This window comes from Rhamphochromis longiceps, linkage group LG3 (genome assembly GCF_057381845.1).
Source record: "Rhamphochromis longiceps isolate RC_006_pf linkage group LG3, R_longiceps_female_GT1.1, whole genome shotgun sequence".
Classification (NCBI taxonomy): domain Eukaryota; kingdom Metazoa; phylum Chordata; class Actinopteri; order Cichliformes; family Cichlidae; genus Rhamphochromis; species Rhamphochromis longiceps.
This window is the reverse complement of record NC_140559.1, coordinates 6,170,595-6,195,642: the sequence shown is the minus strand read 5'-3', so window position 1 is coordinate 6,195,642 and position 25,048 is coordinate 6,170,595. Positions and strand designations below refer to the sequence as shown.

Below are 25,048 nucleotides of genomic sequence, written 5' to 3'. Positions count from 1 at the left end.
AAGAATTACAGATGATGTGGCAGTTTATACTGGGAGCTGGTAGTGATGTTACTGGCTTGAACTGGGTGGAGGACGCACTAATATGGAGGTATGTGGTTTGCTGGGACTCTAGCAGCGTGCTAGTGAGTACAGGTGATATGTCGTCAGACTCTAGGCAACATATTGTTTTTGATATACTTCATTTACTGTATAGAATCAAACACAGAGGGATAGAAGTGGATTTCTTATGGCTCCCTGTGAATATCGGTGTTGATGCAATGAACAGGACGATAAGTTTAAAAAGGTGCAGCAAGAAGAAGTCGTGCAGGTTTGACTATAAAATACAGTGAAAGTGAGGTGAAGAGTATAATGAAGGTAAAGATGAAGGACGAGTGGCAGGCACACTGGGACAGAGACGGGAAAGGCAGATATTATACAGAAAACAGTCGTGTAGAAGAAGCTGCAGCAGAGACCAGGATGGAATCTGGAGAGTCAGAGTTGGTCACACAGGCTTGAATAGCACACTTAAAAAGGTAAACATGACACAGGAAGTGTGACTTCTGTGGACCAGAGGAGACGTTTGACGGGTTGTTAGCGTAGTCAGGATGCTGGATGGAAACGCTGTGCCTGATAGGATGATTACAGGCTGGACTTTGTCTTCCTGTTACAGATGGATCCAGGCCCTGGATGACTGCTGGACACACATGACCCACACTAGGCTGCCTTCATCCATCCTTTCCTCCTTCACTGAGACTCAGAGTCAGCATGTATGTATTTATCAGTGATTTGAATCCTTTCATTACAGAGTGAAGTTAAAGTAGACGTGTGAACACACTAATAAACACAAAGGGACACAACTACTACTCCATGATGGAAAGCTGAAGTATTACACAGCTTTATGAACCTCCTGTTATCCTGGTAGACGAGTACAGCAATAAATCTTTTACTTGAACATCTTCTGGCTCCAATAAGCTTTGAAATGTGACCATGAAGTTAGAGACACACTGACTGAAACCCACAGCTGTGACTGTGGATCACATCCACACACAGTGTAGCTGCTGTCTCTGTGTGAGCCTTTGCACTGCTGCTCGCAGCACCGTTATATCACTCAGCGCTCGCTGCTGTTATTGAATCCACTTTTTACTGTCCGTGCAATCAAGCTCCTCTGCAGAGCTAGAAAATATCTTAGAACCAGTTTATGTGTTAGGGGATCCTTTGCAGTTGTGACTGTTGCCTCTGTTGTTGTCCTTTGGTTCCTGGGAGCCTTTTACATTTCCATCAGCAACAAATATCTGAACAGGCTTTATTGTAGGAAATACAGGATTAAATAGTTGTCATTATTTATTAGATGTTGTTAAAGATGATCAGATGCTTGTTTAGTTTAATGCTGTGGCTTCAGTCAGCATCACTGTGCTGTATAGTTTTATTTTTCTCATCCTTCTGTTAAAGTTGCTGAATAAAAGCTGGTTGGTCTGCACCTCACCTCTGCCTCGAGCCTCCTTCTTTAAAGCAGCAGAGGCTCTTCATTCAGGTATCACAGCTCGAGTTGTTCTGCAGGAGACCCAGAGTACTGTCCTTGGTCCATAATGACATTAACTTTGATTCATGTCAACACGAAGCCTGAACGTCTGTGATGAACACACTATCAGCATCACTGACATATTTCATCATTTAAAAACACTTCCTGTCTCTGTGGTGGTTACAGTGACATCATGCAGTTTGTGCTTTGACCTCCAGAGGGCGACAAATCAGCACAGACAGAGAGCTCCATTCAAACTTTGCTGCCATCAGGAATAATTCTTCAAATATAATCATCAGTGTTTGAGCAGTTATGATATCAGGGACAATCTAGACATGTGTGACAATACTGAACATGTCACATGACACACCTCAAACATCATGTGATCCACTCTCAGTCTGCACTTTCATTCATGACTTCATGAATTTATGATCAGTTTACTCCTGAAATATTCAAATGCTGCAGGGTGAAGAACAACAAAGTGCTGACACATGTTTGTGTTTCAAACAGGAAAACCAGCAGAAATAAATCATCTTTGGACAACATGACAGAGATTAGTGAGTTTCCAACTTGCACTTGAATGCAGCACAGACAGATTCTGATGTTCGTGGTTGTAAACGTGTCCTCAAACGCCGCTCTGACTCTTTCCTTCCTGCTCAAAGTTCCTCTTTTCTGAACTTGGTGTTTGTGCCTGACACTGATCGTCTCCGTGTGGAGCTCCGTGTGAAGGTAACGTTAGCAGTGTGTAATGTTTCCTGGCTAACATCAGCTGTGTGCAGCTCAGTTCCAGCACAAATCTGCCGCTCCATAGTTCACGGTAACGGACTCATGAGGTCGACCGTTAAACGCTCTCCCGCCATTTTGTCTGTGTGCGCGGATGTGTACGTTTTTGTTACCACTGTCATCTCATCAATAGCCTATTTGTAAAAGATCTCTGTTCATAGTTTAGTTGGATTTTAAAACTCTGTAGTTGGACAGTTTTATTTTGGACTGATGCTAAAATTCTTGCTGATTGTTTCTGTCGAGGTTTTGTACTTGACATCCACCATTTTGGATGTGATAAGCTGTAGAGAGTGCGTCCAAAAAGAGAAACCAGAAAGAGAACCTGTTTTATTAATAACCTCTTGCAAATAGAAGAATATGAAAAAAACAACAACAAATAGGATAAAACCTTTAAATTACTTGAATTTTTAAAATCACCAGCATCTGTTAACACAAATTTGATCATTTCAAATTTTTGTTTTCATTTTCTCTTCCCAGTTACTTCTTTCTCATTCTCTTCATTCTCCTTGTCACCTTACGTCTCACTCCTTAACTGAAGTTATAGTTCTAACATAAGAAGTCCCACCAACGTCCTTTATTTAATCTCTGTGTTGTCACAGTTATTATCATCAGATCAGACATGAGACCCAGACAACAACATAAGTTTACAAGCTAACATCATGTCAGCTAACATTAGACGATAGCATCATAAACTTTAAATTACTTTGCCTCTGATCAACAGTTTGATTACATTCTCACATCACAGGTTTATTTGCTAAGTGTGAGTCCGCCCACATTAGATCCACTTTTCAGCAGGTGGAATAATTTGTAGTATATAGGTAATACATCAACAATGCTGCCGTGGCTAAGTTAGGAATATTTATAATGTCATTTCCAAAACTTGCATATGATCTGCAATTTGTAGCAGATCTACTGACTGTCACAGAGCAGCTGGAGCAGTCTCAAATGCAGGTCAGTCCACTGCTGCCCCCTGTGGCCAAGTGCCATAGCTACTGCTGGATGAACTCGTGACACATCTGCACCTGTTTCTATGAACACATTGAGTCTGAGTGGCTGCACTTACACTGGTGCATTCAACATATTGAAAGATGCCAGCAATGTGGATTGTCAAGACTCAAACCAACCATTGAGCAAAGACAGCAGCATCACTTGTTTCTGTTTGTTATACAGCCAGATTTACTCGTGACACACATGTGCAGCTGCTTTATCACCTATTCTGAATTTGTTTCAAGCACAATACATTTGTTACACATGTTGGGATATTGTGTTTGTTTTAAATGTTATATACCTGTGTGGTATGTGACTTGTGTTGCCATGACGCCAGGTCTCTCTTGGAAATGAGATTTTTAATCTCAATGAGATTTTTTTTTACCTGGATAAATAAAGGACTAATTTATAACTTTCAGTGTTTTCCGGTCTTCCAAAAGAAAAAAAACCTTCAACTACATGACATGCAGTTGTGTATTTGTTTTCACCTTATCATACACTTGAAGTTTTACAAATCACCACTTCTTTAGTGAATATCATTTCAGTCTCAGACAATCTCGTTTCTCCTACAGAGGTTGAATGCACCTTCTGCGGATGGCGGTACCACACAGTGTGCGTGGACTTCCCCTGCACAGAAGGCAACTACAAATGCTGTGAATGCTAAATAAACAGAAACAAATGATCCCTGTTGTCTTTGCTTGATGATTGGTTTGAGTCTTGACAATCCACATTGCTGGCGTTGCATCTTTCAATGCCAGCAATGGCAGGTATCAGTGCTCAAACCTTTTGCGTTTGTTTCCAACAAGTTGTCCACCTCGGGAAACAAAAATGTGTTCTTTTACTTGTCAGATGAACATATGAGACACTTTGACTCTTCAGTGCAGTGTGGAGCCTAACAAAGATCTGTTTTGTGTCCCAGCTGATCAGCAGGAGGAGGAGAGTCTGACGGAGCAGCAGAGGAACATTTTCAGCTACTTGGACTCAGCTCAGCCACTACAGAGGAAACAATGAGCTCAACACAGAAGGTGACAGACAGAGCAGGACCATATGACCAAAGATATTTATCACCATATACATCTGAACATTTGCCATAATGATGTAGCTGACGATATAATTGACACCAGACAAAATACTTTACAGCTGCACAACTTTATTAAAAACCCATCAATGTATTTTCACTGAAACAAGCAGCTGTTGTTTATGTGCATTACAGTTATATAAAAATGTAACAGTGCAAATGCAAATTCCTCGCTGACAGTTTAACCAAAAGGCGTTTCCAGTGGAAACTGGCCGACACATCCTGAGCATAACCATGTATAATATCCACTAAACTTCAGAAGAGGTTATACAGTCGTGGCCAAAAGGTTTGAGAATTGCATAAATATTGGAACCTGGAGAAGTTGCTGCTTAAGTTTTTATAATAGCATTTTGCCTGCACTCCAGAATGTTATGAGGAGTGATCAGATGAACTGCATCGTCCTTCTTTGCCATGAAAACGAACTTAATCCCCAAAAAGCCTTACCACTGCATTTCATTGCTGTCATCAAAGGACCTGCTGAAACCATTTCAGTGATCGTCTTCTTAACTCAGGTGAGAATGTTGGCGAGCACGAGGCTGGAGATCATCATGGCTGTATCCCGATTCAGGTTCTGCAGCTTTAAAGTCCTCAAGGGCCGCGTACTCAAAGACCGCTAAGGCCGAAGTGCGAGGCTCTTAGGCTCGTGAAATGGGACGTCTAGCCTCCGTCGCGCTGCCCAGGTTGCCTAGCAACCATGATACTAACAGCTGGAAACGTTTCATACAGCTTTGTTTGACAGAAATGAAGGAGAACATATTTAGTTCATTTGTTTCTACATGAGCTCTGTGTGATTTGATGAGTATCTGAGGCTGAGACCACAGGACTGTGAAACATGATTGTTGGGCTTCATTTCTGTGCTGAACAGTCGTTTAAGATTAGCTGTAAATAACAATTAGCTGATGTTGTTCATGAGACTAAAGTCATCTCACTGTGGTAATGTAAATATAATATGGCCAATATTATAGTTATTATATTAATCACTTCACTCACAGACAAGTATCTGTGACAGTGTGTATACAGATGTATCATATATAAGAGACAAATGTTGTTCATTTAATATGTTGGTACTAAATTTGGCTCAGTGCTTACATATATGTGTAAAAAGCAAATGTAGGAGCTGTGATAACTGTGTCTGATAGAATGAAGAGTCGACTGATATATGAAATATTCCTTTATTGTGTGAGAAAATCAGATCATGTCATAACTGCTTTAAGTCACACAGAATAGATATCAGAGCCTTAAACAGGCTGACTTCTGCTAAATGGGTCAAACTGGGCAGAAAGTCTACAAACACATAACATCCTTATAGAATATGATGTAACACTATAGATCAACTTACCTCAGAATATATTAAATTCAATTTTATTTATAAGGTTATAGGTTTTATAGGTTTTATGGAGATGCCATCCTTGTGTTTTAGTGGCAAATAAATTTGGCAGTCATCGGCATAACAATGAAATGAGATCCCATGCCTTCTAAGGATAGAACCCAGAGGCAATAGATACAGTGAAAAGAGCAGTGGCCCTAAAATTGAGCCCTGTGGGACGCCGCATGACAGAGGAGCAGAAGACGATTCGTAACCGAGAAGGCTGACAGAGAAATATTATTATTATTATTATTGATTGCTTATATTTGAACAATTGTGAAACCTCACTGTGGATGTAAGAGTGAAATTATGTGGATATCTTGAATCCACTTTATTGTGTAATATTTTATGTGAGTATTTGACGGAAGACGAGGAACATCTGTTGTGGAAGCTAACGGGGTTCCTTTAGAATAAACAAACATAGGATTTATTATCACTGAATAATTCTGTATAAATCTATACAAATTATAGAAATATGTAATAGGAACCAACAAAATAATCTAAATTATAAAACTGTGTGTGTGTGTGTGTGTGTGTGTGTGTGTGTGTGTGTGTGTGTGTGTGTGTGTGTGTGTGTGTGTACAATCAGGAGGGATGGGCATGATTTTAGTGTTTGAACAGTCATGAATAGGGATGGGTATCGTTTAGGTTTTATCCGATACCGGTGCCAAATCGGTACTTTTGAAACGGTGCCGGTGCTCAAACGGTGCTCAAACCGGTACTTAAAGAATGGAGAACACAAACTTTGTCCAAAAACCTCTCATGTTCAGCTGGTTTTATGTAAAAAGATAACAATGTTAGCCTTTTCTGCAGCTATGGGGCATATATGGTATCACTCTTGGCTGGAAGCTTAAACAATGGAAAAAACACAAACTTTGTCCAAAAACCTCTCATGTTTAGCTGTTTCCCTCTTTTTCTTTGGTCATTTTAGCCTTTTTGGCCAGGGTGAAGGGAGCATCTGCCATCAAACAAGAAGACAGCCGCATGTAGCTATGATGATGTTTGCTAGTTCACCTTACATGCATTAATGTAATAACGTGGTTAGCCTACTCAACGTAAATTACACACGAACAACAGAGAAGAACGGCTGCTGCTGCCATCAAATACGGCGCATTTCTCGGCTTTTAAAAAAAAAACGCTATGCATCGCCAGGTGTTTCATCGGATTTGAGGTGTTACCTCCTTTGCACAGTATCAGCTTAAAGCACTTGTTGCTGCTGAGTTTGCATATTTTGCTGTGAAGTACAGCCAGACTTTTGACCGCTTCGCCTTGGGCATTTTTAATCTGTAGCTCTGCTCTAACAGAACGTACGTACCTGGCCCCGCCTACTATCCTCGGAAACGTAAAATGATTGGCTAGAAGTGTATCACAGCTCAGGAAAAAAAAAGGACAGAAATAAAGCACCGAAATGTGCGCTGCTTTTCGGTCTGGTTACTACCGTTTATGTCAGGACACCGGTACCCATCCCTAGTCATGAATTATCTTTAACAGCAGGTTGGATGTAATGTGTTAGAACTACCAGCAGGTGGGGATAAGAGACCTTTAAGGTGTTTGGTGCCACGCTCCACCTTCAGGTTTAAAACTAGTGTTAATGGAGTTTGAAGGTTGAGTTTGTTCCACGACTGCATTTCACTCACTGCCTCTGTTTGTATCTCTGTCACTGCAGGACCAACATGGAGCCAGAAGTCAGCGCTCTCAGGAGGCCGACAAACCTCACAGAAGAAAGGGAGAGAAAAAACACACCTGTGACGAGTGTGGGAAGGGTTTTACTGTGAGGGCTAAACTAAAACGGCATCAGGTCATCCACACTGGAGAGAGACCGTTCAGCTGTGACTTGTGTGGAAAGTCTTTTTCCTTGAAGGGTCACCTAAAAACACACCAACTCATCCACAGTGGAGTTAAAGCGTACAGCTGTGATCAGTGTGGCAGAGCTTTTACTCACAGTAGCAACTTACAGAGTCATCTAGTTACCCACTCTGGAATTAAGGCATACAGCTGTGACGAGTGTGGCAGAGCTTTTACTCGCAGTAGCCACTTACAGAGTCATCTAGTTACCCACTCTGGAATTAAGGCATACAGCTGTGACGAGTGTGGGATGGAGTTTACTCTGAAGGCTTCACTAAAACAGCATCAGGTCATCCACACTGGAGAGAGACCGTTCAGCTGTGACTTGTGTGGAAAGTCTTTTTCCTTGAAGGGTTCCCTAAAAAGACACCAACTCATCCACAGTGGAGTTAAAGCGTACAGCTGTGATCAGTGTGGCAGAGCTTTTACTCACAGTAGCCACTTACAGAGTCATCTAGTTACCCACTCTGGAATTAAGCCATACAGCTGTGACATCTGTGGAAAAACTTTCAGCCGGAGAGAGAGCCGAAATACACACCTACGCATTCACACCAGACATGATGTGTACTGCTGTGAACAGTGTGGCAAACAGTTTACAACAGACGCACACTTAGAACAACACATATTTACCCACACTGTGGAGAGACCTTATCAATGTGACCTGTGTGAGAAGACTTTTAAATCTCCACATCACCTGAGACGACACCAACAGATCCACACCAGAAAGAGACTCTACAAGTGCAGCTACTGTGAGGTATGTATTTATATTGTTATCTTGTCATTTTAGCCTGACTGTTTGGAACAACTCTGCTCATTGAACTGTGTTAGCATGTTAGCAATTCTACTGCATGGAAAAGCACCTCTGAGTGATTATTCAGATTTTCCTTTCAGTTATGATTTTAGTATTACTGTAGTATTATGGTGGTAGTATTGTAGTTATTGCAGCCCAGTAAACTGAGTGTGTTAACTGAAACAGTCAAATGTAGTTGGACGTCTGCAGAGATGCTGTTTATTTCAGGCGACGTTCAGGATACAAATGTTGAAGGACTGACTTACACTGTCTTTGTGTCTTTGTTTAGAAGCAGAGCGACACAGATGGTTCCAGTTCTCAACCCTGTCATCACTGTGGTGGTGGGAAAGACTTTCATTGTGACCTCTGTGGAAAAACTTTCAGTCAGCAAAAGACCCTAAAAGTACATCAACGTAGACACACTGGAGACAAACTGAAATACTGCAAAGAATGTGGGAGAAGCTTCACTACAACAAATCACTTAAAACAACATGAACTGATTCACAGTGCGGTTAAAAAGCACCTCTGTGATCAGTGTGGGTCATCCTTCACCACTGCAGGTCAGCTTAAATCACACAAACGAGTCCACACAGGAGAGAAACCACACAAGTGCAGACACTGTGAGAGAAGCTTCTCACAGTCAGGTCATCGTAACATTCATGAACGTACACACATGGAAGGAAACTACAGCTGTGACCAGTGTGACAAGAGCTTCAGGAATCTCAGTTCATACTCTGCACACAAACGATCCCACGTTACTAATAAACTGTTTCACTGTTACCAATGTGCCCAAACATTCACCTCATTGTCTGCTCTGTGCAAACATCAGCGCGATCACTCAGGGCTGAAATCACTCCCATCACTGGATCACAGTGAATCTGAAGACACAGAAAGATCCTCTGGTTTCTGTGTCAGACTCAAAAAGCTTGAGATCAGGCTCCACAGAGTTCAGATAGAATCATTGAAACTTGTGTTGAACTGAACTGGTTGCTGGGCTGAACTTCTACATAATACAGATCTACATGGGATCTTCTTTTCTGTTTTTTACTGAGTCAGTTTTGTCCTTTTTTCTCTGTCCTGGTTTTGCTCATCTGTAAATGATTGAAACTCAGTCAAATAGTTCATTGTTCTCCAGCAAAACGTTTTGGAAACTCATGTTTAACCTTTAAAACTCTGACATGTTTTAGCACACAAGGCTTCATCGGGGAGTTCACTCATGATTGGACTATGAGAACAAAGGTTTTTAGTTCTTTCAAAGAGAGTCATGGAGATGTTTGATGTTTCTGTTTTTCTGAAACCACCTGAAAGAAAAACTATTTTTCTTGCTTTATGTAGTGTGGAAGTTTTTAATGTTTCTTCATCTGTGATGTTCTTGAATGTGTTCACGTGAAGATGGTACAAATAAACTGTCCTTTCAGCTTTAGCTCCTAATTTATTCATTATTTATGGATGTAGCACAGCAGCCGTCTCTTGATTAACACATGGAGGGCTCGGGATCTGATGGTGTCGTCTCCCTAATTTGCCCACTCAGTAAATCTCACTCATGGCCAAGAAATTGAAATAAACCTTGTTTCCCTGCTGGATAGTGATCCACTGTAACTCTGCTCCTCCTTCCTGTTTAGGATTTCTGTGGCTGAAGTAAAATTCCCTCCATCCATCACTTATCCCAGCTAACCCAAAGTGAAATAAAGTTTTGCTGGTCTTAAAAAAGCATTACAATAATGGGCATTACCAATGCAAACTGAATGATACAGAAGATGAAAGAAGAGACTTTGATCAGTTAATAAAGCTCATGATCTTGATTCATTGTGGCTGCTACACAGATACTTCTGGGTCACTTCTCTCAGTTAGGAACCTTCCTCACCAAACTGACTGTTGGACCACACCCCTGGTTTCATGAGAAATTGTTTCAGCCATGATTTCTCTTCCTGTATTTCAGAGTAAAGACTGAAGTGACAAATGGAAGCATGTTTAAAAAACACAATGTGAGAGAGACGTTGAGGTCCTTAGAAGTTACCCTGGGTTTTTCTGTCACCCTGCTAGATGTTACACACCTTGTTATTGGACTGATTTCTACTGCTGGACTACTCCTGCGGAGAGTAACAATACTCTTACTAATTAGCTCCCTTTCACACCTTTGGGGATATTTATTTTTGTGTTTGCAGCGCTGTGAGCCAGAACAGCGAGAGAAAAATCTGCAACAGCGACGAGCCGAATGCTTACGTGAATCGCAGCAGCTGCACATGTGCTACGCTGAATTAGAGGATATCTTTGCTCTGGATTTCTATTTCTACTTTTTCATTTCTATATGATTCTTCTTGCATCTAAACAAAGATGATTCAATTTGCTAAATGTTGATGGCTCTTCGTGCTCAGGTGTAAATGAGACGTAATATTTGCTCTTGGTTTGGTTCTCCTGTACAGAACCTTGCAGTACAACAGAAACTTAAAAACATTATTTGTAGTTGTTATTCTTAGTTGTTCTGCTGCCTAAATACCACAGGGTCTGATTATGAAGTTATTGAGCTGCACATACGTTACGACCTGCTTAAGTTCGAGGTCACAGCGTCTGTAGAGCAGCTGGAACATAATGAAGTCTACAAGGTTAAAGTTTTCTGTTGGGTCTGTGTTTCCACAAGCCCCGCTAATTCTAGAGACTTATTCATCATGAAGAAAACAAGACAGTCGATCGATCGATTACTTGCGCAAGGGAGGCCTCTCATCTGTGTCCAGCACGACAATGACCCCGATGATGGCCTCCTCTCGCTTCCTTTTATTGACAAACTTCAAACAATAGTTTACAAAACACCTCCCCTTGCAACCCCCTTTGGTTACAAAGACAAGTCACTGTATGTAAATGTATACCGTATTTTCACGACCATAAGGCGCACTTAAAAGTCTTAGATTTTCTTCAAAAAGTACGGCGCGCCCTATAGCGCAGTGCGCCCTTTGTATTGTAAGGAGGACGTAGTAGAGAACACCATGAGAACGCTAAAGGGTGAAGTGTGTGCGTTGACTTTATCGCACATACCTGTATAAAAGAACAGGTATGCAGAACATCGTTGTTTTAACAACCCTGAAAATGGCAAAGAGACACGCTTACGAAGCACAGTTTAAACTGAAGGCCATCAGCTAGGCGGAGGAACATGGAAATCGAGCAGCGGCGAGAGAATTTAAGGTTAATGAATCGATGGTTCGCAAGTAGAGGAAGCTGGAAAACAAGCTCCGACAGGTCAAGAATACGCAGCTGAGTTTCCGCGGACATAAGGCGAGGTGGCCCGAGTTGGAGGAAAGACTCGAGCGGTGGATCATCGAGCAAAGAACGAGCGGGAGAAGCGTTTCGACGGTCACCATTCGGCTAAAAGCAGTTTCACTAGCTGAAGAGATGAACATTGAACATTTCCAAGGAGGCCCGTCTTGGTGCTTTCGTTTTATGAAACGGTGCCATTTTTCCATCCGGACCAGGACTACGGTAGCGCAGCAACTTCCAGCGGATTATAAGGAAAAGCTGGCCATCTTCCGCTCCTACTGCAGCAAACACATCGGCGACAAACACATCCAGGCCAGCCACATCACAAACATGGACGAGGTCCCGCTCACTTTCGACATCCCGGTGAGTCACACTGTGGAGAAGAAGGGGACCAGCACGGTAGCGATACGCACAACGGGGTATGAAAAGTCTTCTTTTACTGTTGTGCTTGGCTGCCATGCTAATGGACAGAAACTGCCGCCTATGGTGATTTTTAAGCGAAAGACTTTGCCTAAAGAGAAGTTTCCAGCAGGAATCATCATTAAGGCAAATGAAAAGGGCTGGATGGATGAGGAAATGATGAAAGACTGGCTGAGGGAGGTGTATGTAAGGAGACCAGGTGGTTTTTTCCACGCATCACCATCGCTCTTAATCTGTGACTCTATGCGTGCCCACCTCACAGCCGATGTGAAAAAACTAGTGAAACAAATGAACTGTGAGCTTGCTGTCATTCCGGGAGGCCTGACAAAGGAACTCCAACCGCTGGACATCGGTGTTCAAAGTAAGGCTGCGAGCGGCCTGGGAGCGATGGATGACCGGTGGAGACCACAGTTTCACCAAGAGTGGAAGGCAGCGCCGGGCGAGTTACGCCACAATTTGCCAATGGATTGTAGATGCTTGGGCTAACATGTCTGCTGGCACTGTTGTTCGAGCTTTCGCAAAAGCCGGCATCATTTCCGAGGAGCCGCACGGCACGGAAAGTGACTCTGACAGTGAAGAAAGTGAACCTGGCATGTTTGATGGAGATTTAGCGCAGCTGTTCAATTCAGACACAGAGGATGAGGACTTCGATGGGTTTGATGATAAAAATGTGAGTACCAAACTTTGCTTTGCTCCTGCTTTATTTTTAAATACGCACACTTGTATGCTTGTGTGTTGTTGATGATGACGATTACTGGTAATAAAAATGTGAGTACCAAACTCAGTTTTGCTCCTGCTTTATTTTTAAATATGCACACTTGTATGCTTGTGTGTTGTTGATGATGACGATTACCGGTAATAGAAATGTGAGTAAGGTACCGAACTCAGGTTTGCTCCCGCTTTATTTTTAAATACGCATATGGTACTTGTATGCGCCCTATGATCCAGTGCGCCTTATGTGTGTGTTAAATACAGTAAAGGCACACATAACTGAGACTGCGCCTTTTAGTACAGTGCGTCTTATGGTCGTGAAAATATGGTATATGTGTGAACTTCTGTAAGAATGTGTGTGTGTGTGTTATGTGAGAATTTGTGTGTGTGTGTGTGTGTGTGTGTGTGTGTGTGTGTGTGTGTGTGTGTGTGTGTGTGTGTGTGTGTGTGTGTGTGTGTGTGTGTCAGACCTCCTGCTGACCAAAGGGTCGTAAACCCAGGAAGCTTACATCAAAAGAAACAGATCTTTCAGAGAGGATGTATCTACAATAAAACCTCCCCCAGCACAGAGTGGTTGGAGAGGTGGTCAGGATCAAAGGAATGGCTTTGATCCTACTGCTTGAACTAAGACTGTACAAATTTAAGAAACACAATGGCAACATTCAACAATTAGACTTAACATTTCCCTCCTTTTTGTCATTGTATACTTAAATTTCAACTTATGCACCCTTTGTTTGGACAGTGTCAGTGTAGATTTCATTCATACACAGTAAACTACATCCTATACATCAGCAAATCAGTCTCAACAGTTCAAAAACAGGAATTAATATCTTCAAAAGAAGATGCCACCAAGGACCAGACAGTAACCAAGCTATCCAGCCTTGTGGCGGATCTACTCCTGTCGTGCAATTCATTATGTATTTCTGCAAGTAAACAACTGAATGTCAAAGGTCAAACAAGAAGAATCATCATTCTCAAAAATCACATGTCTCTACAATCCAACTGTATATAGACATAGGTATTTAAATGCATCAGTCGACTTTATTGTTTGTCCATGTGGCTCTCAGCTAACTTGTAAGCTGCAGCCTGGTCAACACCCGTCTTTATGACTCCTATCGACCCCCCAAATCTTCTCACTGTAGGCATCCTGTGGGGGTTAGAGTCAACTGGTGAATTATCTGCATTTACAACTCTTCTCCTGTCCTGTTGTCACCACAGAAAAAGCTTTGTAAAGGAAATTGGATCAAGCTGTTTTGATCTTCTTGGCTCAAAACCTCAAGTGTTCATGATGTGAATGTAGACAAAAGGCTTCTCTGTTTACATCCTTCTTGCAAAAGACAAAAGAATAGGTGATGTTGCCATGTTCCATGGTTAATCTCCAACTTGGGCTAATCCATTGTCCTTCATACACATAGGCAATTGGCCTGTTTCCAGTTCGTTTAACTGTATAATGTCCTGCAACAAGTCATATTCTTTGAGTCAGACGAGCAGGTCTGTCCTACCAGAGCAGTTCACCTTCCCAGCTACTGGTGAATCAACCTTCCATTCAGGTTCAGAGCAGTTGAAAAGTTGGCAGTGTTCCCGGATGTGTTGCTAAGGCAACCAAACAAACTGTCTCGCTCTCAGTGATGCTATAGGGCCACAGTCCAGAAGAATGTGTAGCCAGTGGCATCACAAGCATAACCATTGGTCTCGTTGTTTATGTGAGCGGTTGTGTTCATAAACTGCCACCAGTAGTTGTTGAAAACCCATGCTGGTACTGGGTGTGGTTTGCTCTGTTCCAGTGCGCTCCCTGTCATCCCACTCAGGGTCCACAGGCTCAAGAAGATGCACTACACATTCCCAGCCATTCTGATGAGTACCTGTGGCTCAGTTGGTTTCTTCACCGGATTGAGACGAGGGGCCCTGGAGGCTCCCCCCCCCTTTGTACCCTGTCTTCCTGGCACTTACTCCGAGCTGGCCTGGATGTGTGTCACCTTCTTGCAGTGCGCTTGATGTATCCAAATGTTTCTTCCGGCAATCTTCACTGCTGTGGTCGTCGTCAGCAGCACCCGATAGGGACCTTTCCATCGTGGACTGGACCAGCACTTCCTCTCCATGGCCTTATCAACATCCAATCTCCAGACTTCAGACTCTGCTCCTGCAGAGAAACAGAATCATCTGGCAGATCATTTGTTCTCATGACTACTTTACTTTTAAACATTTCAAGCATCTAATCTGCTAATATGCTCTCTCTTCTGCTCTTCTATCATCACTACAGAAGACTGGAACTCTAAATGCTCTAACATGTGTAATCTCAAAGAGTCAGATCATTCTCTGTTGGAGTAATCCTCATGTACTTATTCTATACAGTCTAACCATGTCCTGCCTGTCTTCCTAAATCTTAACTTTACTGTTCCATTAGTTCTCTCTGCCTGCAAAAAGTTTTTTCTTTTTAAAAAGTATTTAATAATCCTAGAGTATAAACTAATTCTAGAGTGAGTATAACGACTGCTCATCTCCCTCCTGTTGAGACATGGTATAGCCCATGGCTCAAAATAGCAGCAGTCTTATACAAATTATTAGGCAGTACTGGTTTATCACACAGATAATAAACACCATCCTGCAAGCTCGCTCCTTCTGTAAGTCACAACTGTTTTCCTGCAGTAGGTGAGTGGCCCTATATGTCTGCTGATGTTGTACTGCTAAAATGTTAACACCATGTTTAACTACTGCTGCCTCCTTTGTGATCATATCTGCAAAAACTTTCCCTAATGCAACTGGATCTTTCCCTCACATGTGTGCTGCACATTTACAAACGGCAATTCTACTGGGAAATAACACTGCCTCCAGCAGATTTTGCAAGAGTTTGGTGTGTTCTGCAGGTTTCCCTGTAGAGGTTGTCACACCTCGTCTCACTCACTGCACTACAAAGAAATGTACAGTAGCAAATGCATACTGCCTATCAGTGTATATTGTCTCTCTACAGCTTTACACGCTTCCGTTAAAGCTAGCATCTCTGCTGCTCAAGCAAATATGAAACATGCTAGTTGTCCTACATAGATAACTCTCTCTCACTGTCTGCTACAGTAAAACCTGTTCTAGTCTGTCCCTCTGCTGTTGTAAAACTCAAACCATCAACAAACCAAACCTTTCCCTCAACGAGTGGCACATCTATTAAGTCATCCCTCGGCTTACACTTCTTCTCCTCGCGCTCTCTACTCTCATGAGAAGTGCCCTCCTCCGTTGGCAAAAAGGGTTGGACAGATTCAGAATTCTGCACCACTTTATGGTAATATGTGTGGTTGTGAGAGTAACAGTAACATTAAAGACAAGTGTCTTGTAGGTGACAGAAATGTAAGTTTAGTCTGCAGTAGTAAACATCTACCTTGTGTGGAACTAACAATGTCAAAAGGTGAAATAAACTATTGAAACATTGTACAGCTTAAGCTGCTGCACATACTGATCTCACGCATGGAGGTAAAGCACGAGCAACTAGAGCTAATCTTTTAGGATAGTAAGTTACTGGCTTCACTTGTGGAAAAAGTGCTGTTAGTTATTTTACAGTCACCTGGCATTTGTGCTGTTCACAGAACCACAAGTCCATCGTTGGACCTCCTCTGCGCTATCACTTTTTGGAGCTTGGCACGCTCCCTCAGCTTCCATTTTCCAACGCTGCTGAAGATTTAAGGCAGAGCACGTCGTACACCTTAGTTGTCTTCCTTAACGTCAACGTCGAAACTCTTTCATCTTATTTAAGATTTGCTGTGCAAAGTCTCCTCGTGACGATCCTTTGGAAGCCCAGTAGCACAGCTCTCTGTGCTGAAGGTGATCTCTGATCCTCCTGAAGACTCTCTCCAGGCCTCAGCTTCCATCTTATGGGCGATCCTCTCAGTCACTCCTTCTCGTCATGGCACCTCACAACATCTACAAATTGAAAAAATGACACTCCTCTCGCCACACGGCTTTCGCCATGTGTCAACTCCCCAATGAGACATGTACAAGAATGTTGCACAGTCTCCCTAAAACAATCTCCAGGGTTTGTCCCTTGGAGCAGCTTCACTCGCTGTAACCCTGTGTAAAAACATTAGTCAGCACTTAAATGTTCAGCTTGTTTAGCTCCCAGCTCCTGTATCCTAGAAGACAAAGTCTTAAATTTAAAACAACTTCACATTTGCAACCAACTGTAGATCATAAGAGTAGTAAAGTATTCAGCATCACAGAGACAAGTATCATTGCAGGTTTATTTGAAACTCATTAAACTCCTACTTTTCCCATAATTTGTTCCAAATTATTTAACATCTCAACGTCATTCCACATTGTAATCAGTGACTTCCCTTAAGTTTGTCACTCACCATGAGCCCAACAGTGTGGTCAGATAATGAGCTCTATGTAACTATTCTGTAACTACTGCACATCTGTTCAATTGTCACTTGTCTGTCTGTGCTGAATCCTTTACAAGCACTCTTAAAGAAAAACAAACATCAGCCAAACACACGGTTCATCCTGGTTGTCAGGTGTCGGCCATCCAGATTCCAGAGGAGCTGTGAAAAGTCGTAAAGTTAACACTCGCTGTGGAAAAAGTAACAATGGTCTCATCACAGTATGTCTCACACTGCATTAATTTCTCCCCTGTAACATTCACATTTTCTCCAACATTCTCTCAACAACACAGTGCAATTTCATCATCAACATATAGCCTGTAACTACAGTTTCCTTCATACAAAATCTCAGTAATCCTGTGGTAGAGAAACATCATTAAGTTGTGTCCTGCTATAAATCACATGATCAAATCACATGATTAACCATCGGCTGTAAAAAGAAATGTAAATGTTAGCGCTGCGCAGGTGTATACACTCTTTCTCACAGTAATCTCTGTGAGCAACACAAGGTAGTGAATGGTACCTGGTAAATTCACAGACAGAGAATTGAAACTAAAAAGGTTAAATTTTCAGAGTTCACATAGTCATGTGACCCAAGTTTCCTCCTGTGGTCTCCTTCTGCTCCTGCAACAGAGACACACACAGAGATACATCCACACCTTTGTCAGGTGGGGGTTAACTTCACACAATGGTGTTGAGTCAGTCAGTCTTGTCAGCTTTTGTCAGTCAGTCAGTTCCCCATTTATTTTAAAATTCTTACTCATTCACTCAGTGATTCCTTCTTTTGCTGATTGTGGAAATTATCGTCGCATTCGTTTCCACGCTCAGCAAAATGACATCATTTCAAAAAGAAAAATAATTTAGACTGGATTTCCTCGTTGAATCCTTTTGGACAGGAACTTGTTTCCTGATTGTCCCAAATAAGTGGCTTTCTCCTGAGCCCATTTTAATTTTGGAGAAGCTCACTTTGCAACAGTTTTCTCGACGACGCTTCGATTCTAATCGTGCAGATCTGCTCAAACAGAGATCATCAAACAAAACTTTCAGTGCACCATGAAAGTAACAAAATAAAAGAAAGATAGGCCTTGTTTAAGTCATGACACGTGTTCTTCATGCCAGGGGGATAAATCGTAACAACCCAATTGGCAGGTTCAACTTTAGTAATAAAAGACAAATCAACAGCCAGTTTAATCTCAAACATTCATCCAATCAGCCATACACACAACATACAGCATAACCCTGTTGTCTTAGCACATAATAAGTTTCTTCTCATGTAACTAATATGCATGTAGGGTTAGTATAGTTAATGCATCTTCAGTATGTTTTTGTGTTCATCTCTCATCACACTTCCATTATTCTCATCACTGCTTAAAACAACACACATCTCTCTCTGTTTTTTTTTTCTTTAACTGTACTTTTCTCCAAAACAGAAAGTAGCATTACAGCTGTTTCAGACTGAGAAACACCAAACACTCTTCGTGCCATCATTCATCCACACAACTATTTTATTTCTCTTCGTCCACTGGGCAGGTGACCTGCAGAATCACGTCTGCCCCAGCTGGATACCTTTCACACACACCATGACGTCAGACATTCTCACACTCACGGAATGGATCAGGAGAAAAACTTTCTTCATCTTCACACTCTGTTACAGAAACACCATATGTTTGTTTTTGGTTTTTTTTGTGTTGTGTCAGGGATGGATATGTGGTTGTAACGTCTGTGTTCACTAACTTTACTTTCTGTTTCCTACCCTGCCTAGTCTGTAATGGACTCAATGCTGCTCCTAATGCCTCTCCATACTCAGCCTTTAATTTCTCCTCCACCTCTGCCTCTGCTCTCTCATGCTCTTCTCTGGCTCTCCTTTCTGCTAACATTCTTGCTCTTTCTAAAGCTTTTCTACGGTGTTGTTCTAGAGTAGTTGCAGTGGATTGAGCTGTAGTTTCGTCCTCTGGTTTCACAACTACTGCTTGCAATATTGCTCTTTTAACATTCTGTGCTTCTCTCCTCTTCTGAGCCTGCTCCAGCCACAACTTAGCAACTGCTAACTGCAATTCCTTCCTCTGCTTCGCTTTCCCTGTTTTACCTGCTACACTTACAGCTATTCTTTCTACCCGCATTTTACACTTAACTTCCACTAATGTCCCTTCAAATCCATATTTCTCACACCAACAACCTACATACTGCGTGCTGCCGGGTAAAAATTTCTCCATAAATTTTACATCCCCTTCTAAGGCAGACTTACACATTTTATTCTCCATTACAAGACAACAATCAGCCACACTCACGCAGACCACGTCTGGCCCGCACACACACACAACATAGGCCTATCGCTTGCATCTGCACGCACAGCTAGCGCCTGCACGCACAGCTAGCGCTCTCTGTTGAAAACTCTCAAACTCCCCATGTGGCGGAGAATTCAACCTTCGGACACTCTCTAACACCCCAAATGGCGGAGATTCCGGACTCCTCATGGCGGAGCTACCGAACCTAGGTTATCTCCACTCCCCACACGGCGGAGAAGCCTGCGTCTCTCTCACGCGGCTAGCGCGCTCCCATACCTGCGGTCAACGCAGGGTCATGTAGCCGCTCTTTAAGGCCTTCTGTACTCACTGTTTGTTTACGTTCATGGGAAGAGTCTCTGGATCCCGTCAATCGTCATCCATCCCGAGGGGAGTTCAGGCGCAAACTTCCCGGCCTGGTGACAAAGCAAAGTGAAACACCAGGGCTTTACGTCAATCATCCCAGACGTTGCGGTGGCGTCCTCTCCCTCTCCTCGGTGGATGTAATGTGTTAGGCTCCGGCTCGGAGGACCAAATAAATGTTGGGTCTGTGTTTCCACAAACCCCGCTAATTCTAGAGACTTATTCATCATGAAGAAAACAAGACAGTCGATCGATCGATTACTTGCGCAAGGGAGGCCTCGTCTGTGTCCAGCACCACAAATGACCCCAATGGTGGCCTCCTCTCGCTGCCTTTTATTGACAAACTTCAAACAATAGTTTACAAAACACCTCCCCTTGCAACCCCCTTTGGTTACAAAGACAAGGCACTGTATGTAAATGTATACACTGAGTGTGTGTGTGTGTGTGTGTGTGTGTGTGTGTGTGTGTGTGTGTGTGTGTGTGTGTGTGTGTGTGTGTGTGTGTGTGTGTGTGTGTCTGTGTCAGACCTCCTGCTGACCAAAGGGTCATAAACCCAGGAAGCTTACATCAAAAGAAACAGATCTTTCAGATAGGATGTATCTACAATAAAACCTCCCCCAGCACAGAGTGGTTGGAGAGGTGGTCAGGATCAAAGGGATGGCTTTGATCCTACTGCTTGAACTAAGACTGTACAAATTTAAGAAACACAATGGCAACATTCAACAATTAGACTTAACAAGACGTTTTCAAAAATCTCAGTTTTCAGTGAAAACGCCGTTTACGTGTGGACCAAAGGCGCAAACACTCAGAAAAATCTGCGTTTTCAAAAATTCCGGTGTAAGTGTGGGCGTGGCCTTACTCAGCTTTGATGCTGCCAACGTGGTCACTGGATAAAATGAAGTAACCGGTCAAGGCAGCAGTGGCAGAGCAACCCTTATATTCGGTTTCTCATGTTTAAAAAATACTCAGTTACAGCGCACGTTTAAACAGATGATCTTTGTAGGTGGGATAAACCTGCTCTCAGCAAGAAGGTCGTGGGTTTGAATCCATGTCTGATTCTCTCCTGGTACCCTGACATCCTCCCACAGGTTAACTGCTTCTTGCCTAATAACAGCTGGGATAGGGTTACACACACACAGTCCTGTTTTCATATCTCCGTGGGAACATTGATGTAATGCTTTACCTAACACCTAACCCTAACCCTAAAAACTGAATGCCTAACCCTAACCTTCAGCCCTAAACCTAACCACAACCTAATCGTACCCCTGACACTAAAACACCATGTTTAGTCTCAAAAACGCCTTCAAACTCTTGGCGACGCTCATTTTGTCCACAAGTGGAGTCACGTTCCAGTTTCTGTAAACATGGTGCAAACACACACGACCCTGAGCTGAAAAGATGGATGGATGTGTAAAATCCATATTGCTGCTGTTCACAGCAGGACTTTGTTTAGCTTCTGTTCCAGTATTCCTGAACTGGCTTCTCCAAACCGGCAGCCTGCTGTTACGATCAGCTGTGGGAAATCTACAAACTCATTACAAAATATCAGAACTAAGACTTTTATTTTGACGGGTGGCTTCTCAGCTGGAGTTGGTATACGGCGAGCTGTGAGAGGACAGAGATGGAGAACGCACATTTAACTCTTTAACAGGAGATACGTTACGACTAACAGACGACTGCTGTCTACATGATGTCTTTGCAGCCCTTATGCTACATGTTACACAACTTTTCTTCATGCCAACAAGACTGAGGTGCCACATAGTCGACACATACAGCTGATTATGATGCATGTTTTACTATTGCTATGTTCACATCATCTGCTTGGCTTTATTACTGAAAGCCTGGAGATCCTCTGACGTGTGCATGGCTGATGTGAAGTATGATTAGTCCTACATGACATCAACAACAGAGGCAATGAAAGCTTTGTTGTTAACAGGTTGTAGGTAAAGTCAAATGTCTACTTCTACACTTGTGTTGGGTAAAGTTCTTCTCACTGCAGCAGATTTATATCTGTGCTTTCACAGGGCGTGATGTGGAGCTCAGCGCTGAGGTGCAGGTCTCCTTGGAGACCGGCTGAAAATATTATCATGCTTCCAAAACATTTCAGCTTTTATTTTGAAAGAAACAAGACTTGAAAACGAATCCCCTTCTTCCTCTTTGTCTTTGTTCTTCAGAGGAGTGTCACCTGGACAAACTCAGGGCTGTTCTAGAGCCTTTGTTATTATTTGACTCCATAGAAATAAAACTGAATCGAATCAAACAAAAACTCCCAAACAGCTAAAACACTTTGCTTTATTCTCTTTTTTAACAAATACGTTGAAGTCCATCCACAACAACACAGCTGAGATCTCCTTTGTAATCAAGTGTTTCCATCCTTTGTACAGATCTGCATACAAAACAATCATTTACGTCCCACAGAAGTCTAGTTACACGTAACTATACAAGAACTGGTGAATGACAGAAACATAAGACACATGATCACAGGTGATAACAAAAAGAGAAAGAATTCATGTGTTAGTGATGTTTTTCAGCCCTGATGGCTCATGTTGGAGAAACAAGCTGAGGTACGTGGAAAGTTCACACACACAAGTGGGCGTGAGCGCACACACAGAGAGAAACACAACTGAAGCATCTGTTTGCTGTTTCTGCTTTCATCATCTCTGCTGCTGTGTCAGGCTGGGGTCTCTCAGTGACGTGGTTGAGGTGAAGTATGACGAGTATCCCTGATTCAGTCCATCGAGACAAAGGGCAAAGAAAGCTGTTGTTAACTAACTCTATGGTGATGTGGCATTTAGCTCTGACTCTACGCTCTGCTGAATCCTTTGAACCTGCTGATCAGTAAAGCTCTACGTGCTGCAGCAGATTGACCTCATCTGTGTTCACAGGTGTGGACCTCAGCGCTGAGGTGCAGGAGAGTTTCATTCAGTTCTCCCTGCAAACAGCATCCAGCCTGGAAATACTGTCATCTTTCCCACAAATGGTGCTCTTATCTCAGAGAAGAAGTCTGATGTAAATAACTGCAATCAACAGTGATGTTCTGCACAGATCACTTTTCCATTTTGCTCTCTAGATGAGTCCCAGCTGCCTGACCTTGTGTCCAGGTGATCGTCTCACTGAGGAGCTTTTGTTCTGAAAATCTCACGTCCATCACCTGTTTCCTTTTTACTATCTCTGCTCTTTCTTTATTCACAATGCTCATAATATCACACAATTATATTCATCACCTGCATGTTTTTATCCACCTGCTGTTAGAACCAAACAAATAAAAAGGATGAAAAGCCTGAAATCCTTTGATTTATTACATTTGAAACAAATATGAGAGCATCCCTAACAGCACAGCTGAGACCTTTGTTTTAATCAAGCCTTTGTATCGACACACTTGTAAAGATTCATATACAAAACATAATAGAATAAATCAATATAAAATACACATAATCACAAAAATGCAGCCATGTTGTGAGTTTGCATCTAAAACATGCATGTTTCCCTTTGTACAGGCAGATTTACAGCAGACAAAGCAACACGCTGATCGACTTTGACCGCTGCAAAAACAAAATACCCACCAAGTCTGAAGTCGATCAGAGGAACTGTTGACAGACTGACAGACAAACATACAGATGCTTGATTCATTAGTGCGATTAAATGTTCTTCTTTAGCAGCATCCCTTCATGTGTTTGTGTTCCAGGAATAAAGGTCTGTTTAAACTGGACGTCTCCTCAGCATCACTCGTGCTGTCATGGTTTCAAAGCTGTGCAGAAAGAATCTGAGGGATGATACAGAGGTGACCAAAGTTACAAACATCCAGCTGTGCTGCAAATGTTTGCAGAGCTCCAAACTCTTTGGCTTTCTGCAGAGCAAGTATGGAAGAAGCACCTGAGCTAACTTCAGTTTAGACGATATGAGGAAAAATGCTGCTTCCCAAAGTTTCCTACAAGTATCCAGTTTATATTTAGAGAAGCGAAGGCTCTTTATCCTGACAACTACTCCCTGGTGGATCCCTGTCCTGTGACAGCAGCAAAGACTGTGTATCAGTATCATCAAAGCCACTTCAATAACCAGTGTTTAAAGCTCTCTAGCAGATGGACTTCAGTGGCAGCAGCCTCTGTCTGCTGTGTACAGAAGGTTCTCTGATGAAGCACACAGCAGATGCTGCACTACAACAGCAGCAGCAGCTCAGCTTCAGTTTGGTTCGACGCCCTTTTTGACCTGTGAAACAGCAGAAAATGAAACATTTCAACACCCGTTTGTTAGCGTGAGCTATTCTGCTGTTTTTCATCATTTCACAGGTGAAATAAAATCACAGTACATTTACTTCCTGTAGGAGTGATCATTCCCGGCCTGACTGAGACCATGTGCTCCATCCTGCACAGGTAATAAACCTCTGACATGAAGGGCTGTCAAGTAGTTTTAGACAAATGGGGGTAAAAGAGACGTTAAAAGCTTAAAGAGAAACTACATTTTCTAAGAACTGTCTGACGTTCACCTCTCACTCTCAGAAAGTATACAGACTTTCTTTGATTCACTGGTGAGATAAAATGCATTTCTTGGACAACATGACTTTGATATATTTGTTTTCCAGGAGCAAAGGTCTGTTTATACTGGCGAGCGATGCAGGCAGGAGGACTCTTTACACTGTGACTGACTAATCAATCTCTTCATCATGCTTGACCTGACTTGTCATGACATGAACAGGAAACATTCAAACATGTTTACTGTAAGAACTGCACAAAGGAAGGAAACACAATCCTACACACGAGCACTTTAAAATGGACATTTAGCTTTTCAAACATCAGGGAGCTGCAATAACAACACTGTGCCCATTCTGATCAGACTGAAAGATTTATAGAGATTTATCCATGTGCTGGAAAAGGATTTGATATCAACATAGATGCAGATTAGCAGGAGCATTTTCTTCATATTGATTTAGAGTTCAGTACCAGGAATATGTAGAATTAACATCTGTGTGCATGACGAGTGATGACAATTCAAAGTCAGGCTTTCAAAGGATGTCAGAATTGGTGTCTCTATCTGTGACTGTCCCAGAAGAACCTACCTGAGGGATTATTACAGATCTGTCTATATAGAAAGACTTGCATTGATTCACAGTGTACAATTCTTTCTAATCTATTAACATCTTCCTCCAAATCCTGTTTCTGCTGTTTAATGACATATGTCTGAATACAGACAGTGGAAAAATGTCAGTTTTAGTTTTACTGGATCTCAGTGCAGCATTTGATACAGTTGACCACAACATATTACTCAAACGACTGGAGAACTGGACAGGTCTTTCAGGAACTGTACTAAACTGGTTCAAA

The 25,048-nt window shown here is 42.3% G+C and overlaps 1 protein-coding gene, 1 long non-coding RNA gene and 1 pseudogene across 3 annotated transcripts in view; 2 read left to right on the top strand and 1 right to left on the bottom strand.

The window, feature by feature from the left end:
* Window positions 1–4,090: 4,090 nt before the first annotated feature.
* LOC146672661 (uncharacterized) lies at window positions 4,091–8,310 on the top strand (annotated as a pseudogene). Its single transcript, XR_014908409.1, has 2 exons — window positions 4,091–4,293; window positions 7,379–8,310. The product of XR_014908409.1 is annotated as an uncharacterized LOC146672661 (transcript).
* A 2,587-nt stretch (window positions 8,311–10,897) lies between these two features.
* The window catches only part of LOC146672658 (uncharacterized), a 36,173-nt gene continuing 22,022 nt past the window's right edge, over window positions 10,898–25,048 (top strand). Inside the window, exon 1 of the mRNA XM_085402595.1 lies at window positions 10,898–12,686. Coding sequence (XP_085258721.1) covers window positions 12,408–12,686 — 279 coding nt within the window. The 5' untranslated portion in view covers window positions 10,898–12,407. The remainder of the gene's footprint in view (window positions 12,687–25,048) is intronic.
* Window positions 13,080–21,481, bottom strand: LOC146672660 (uncharacterized). Its single transcript, XR_014908421.1, has 2 exons — window positions 17,491–21,481; window positions 13,080–17,159 (listed from the first exon to the last, which is right to left on the bottom strand). It is a non-coding gene; the product is annotated as an uncharacterized LOC146672660 (long non-coding RNA).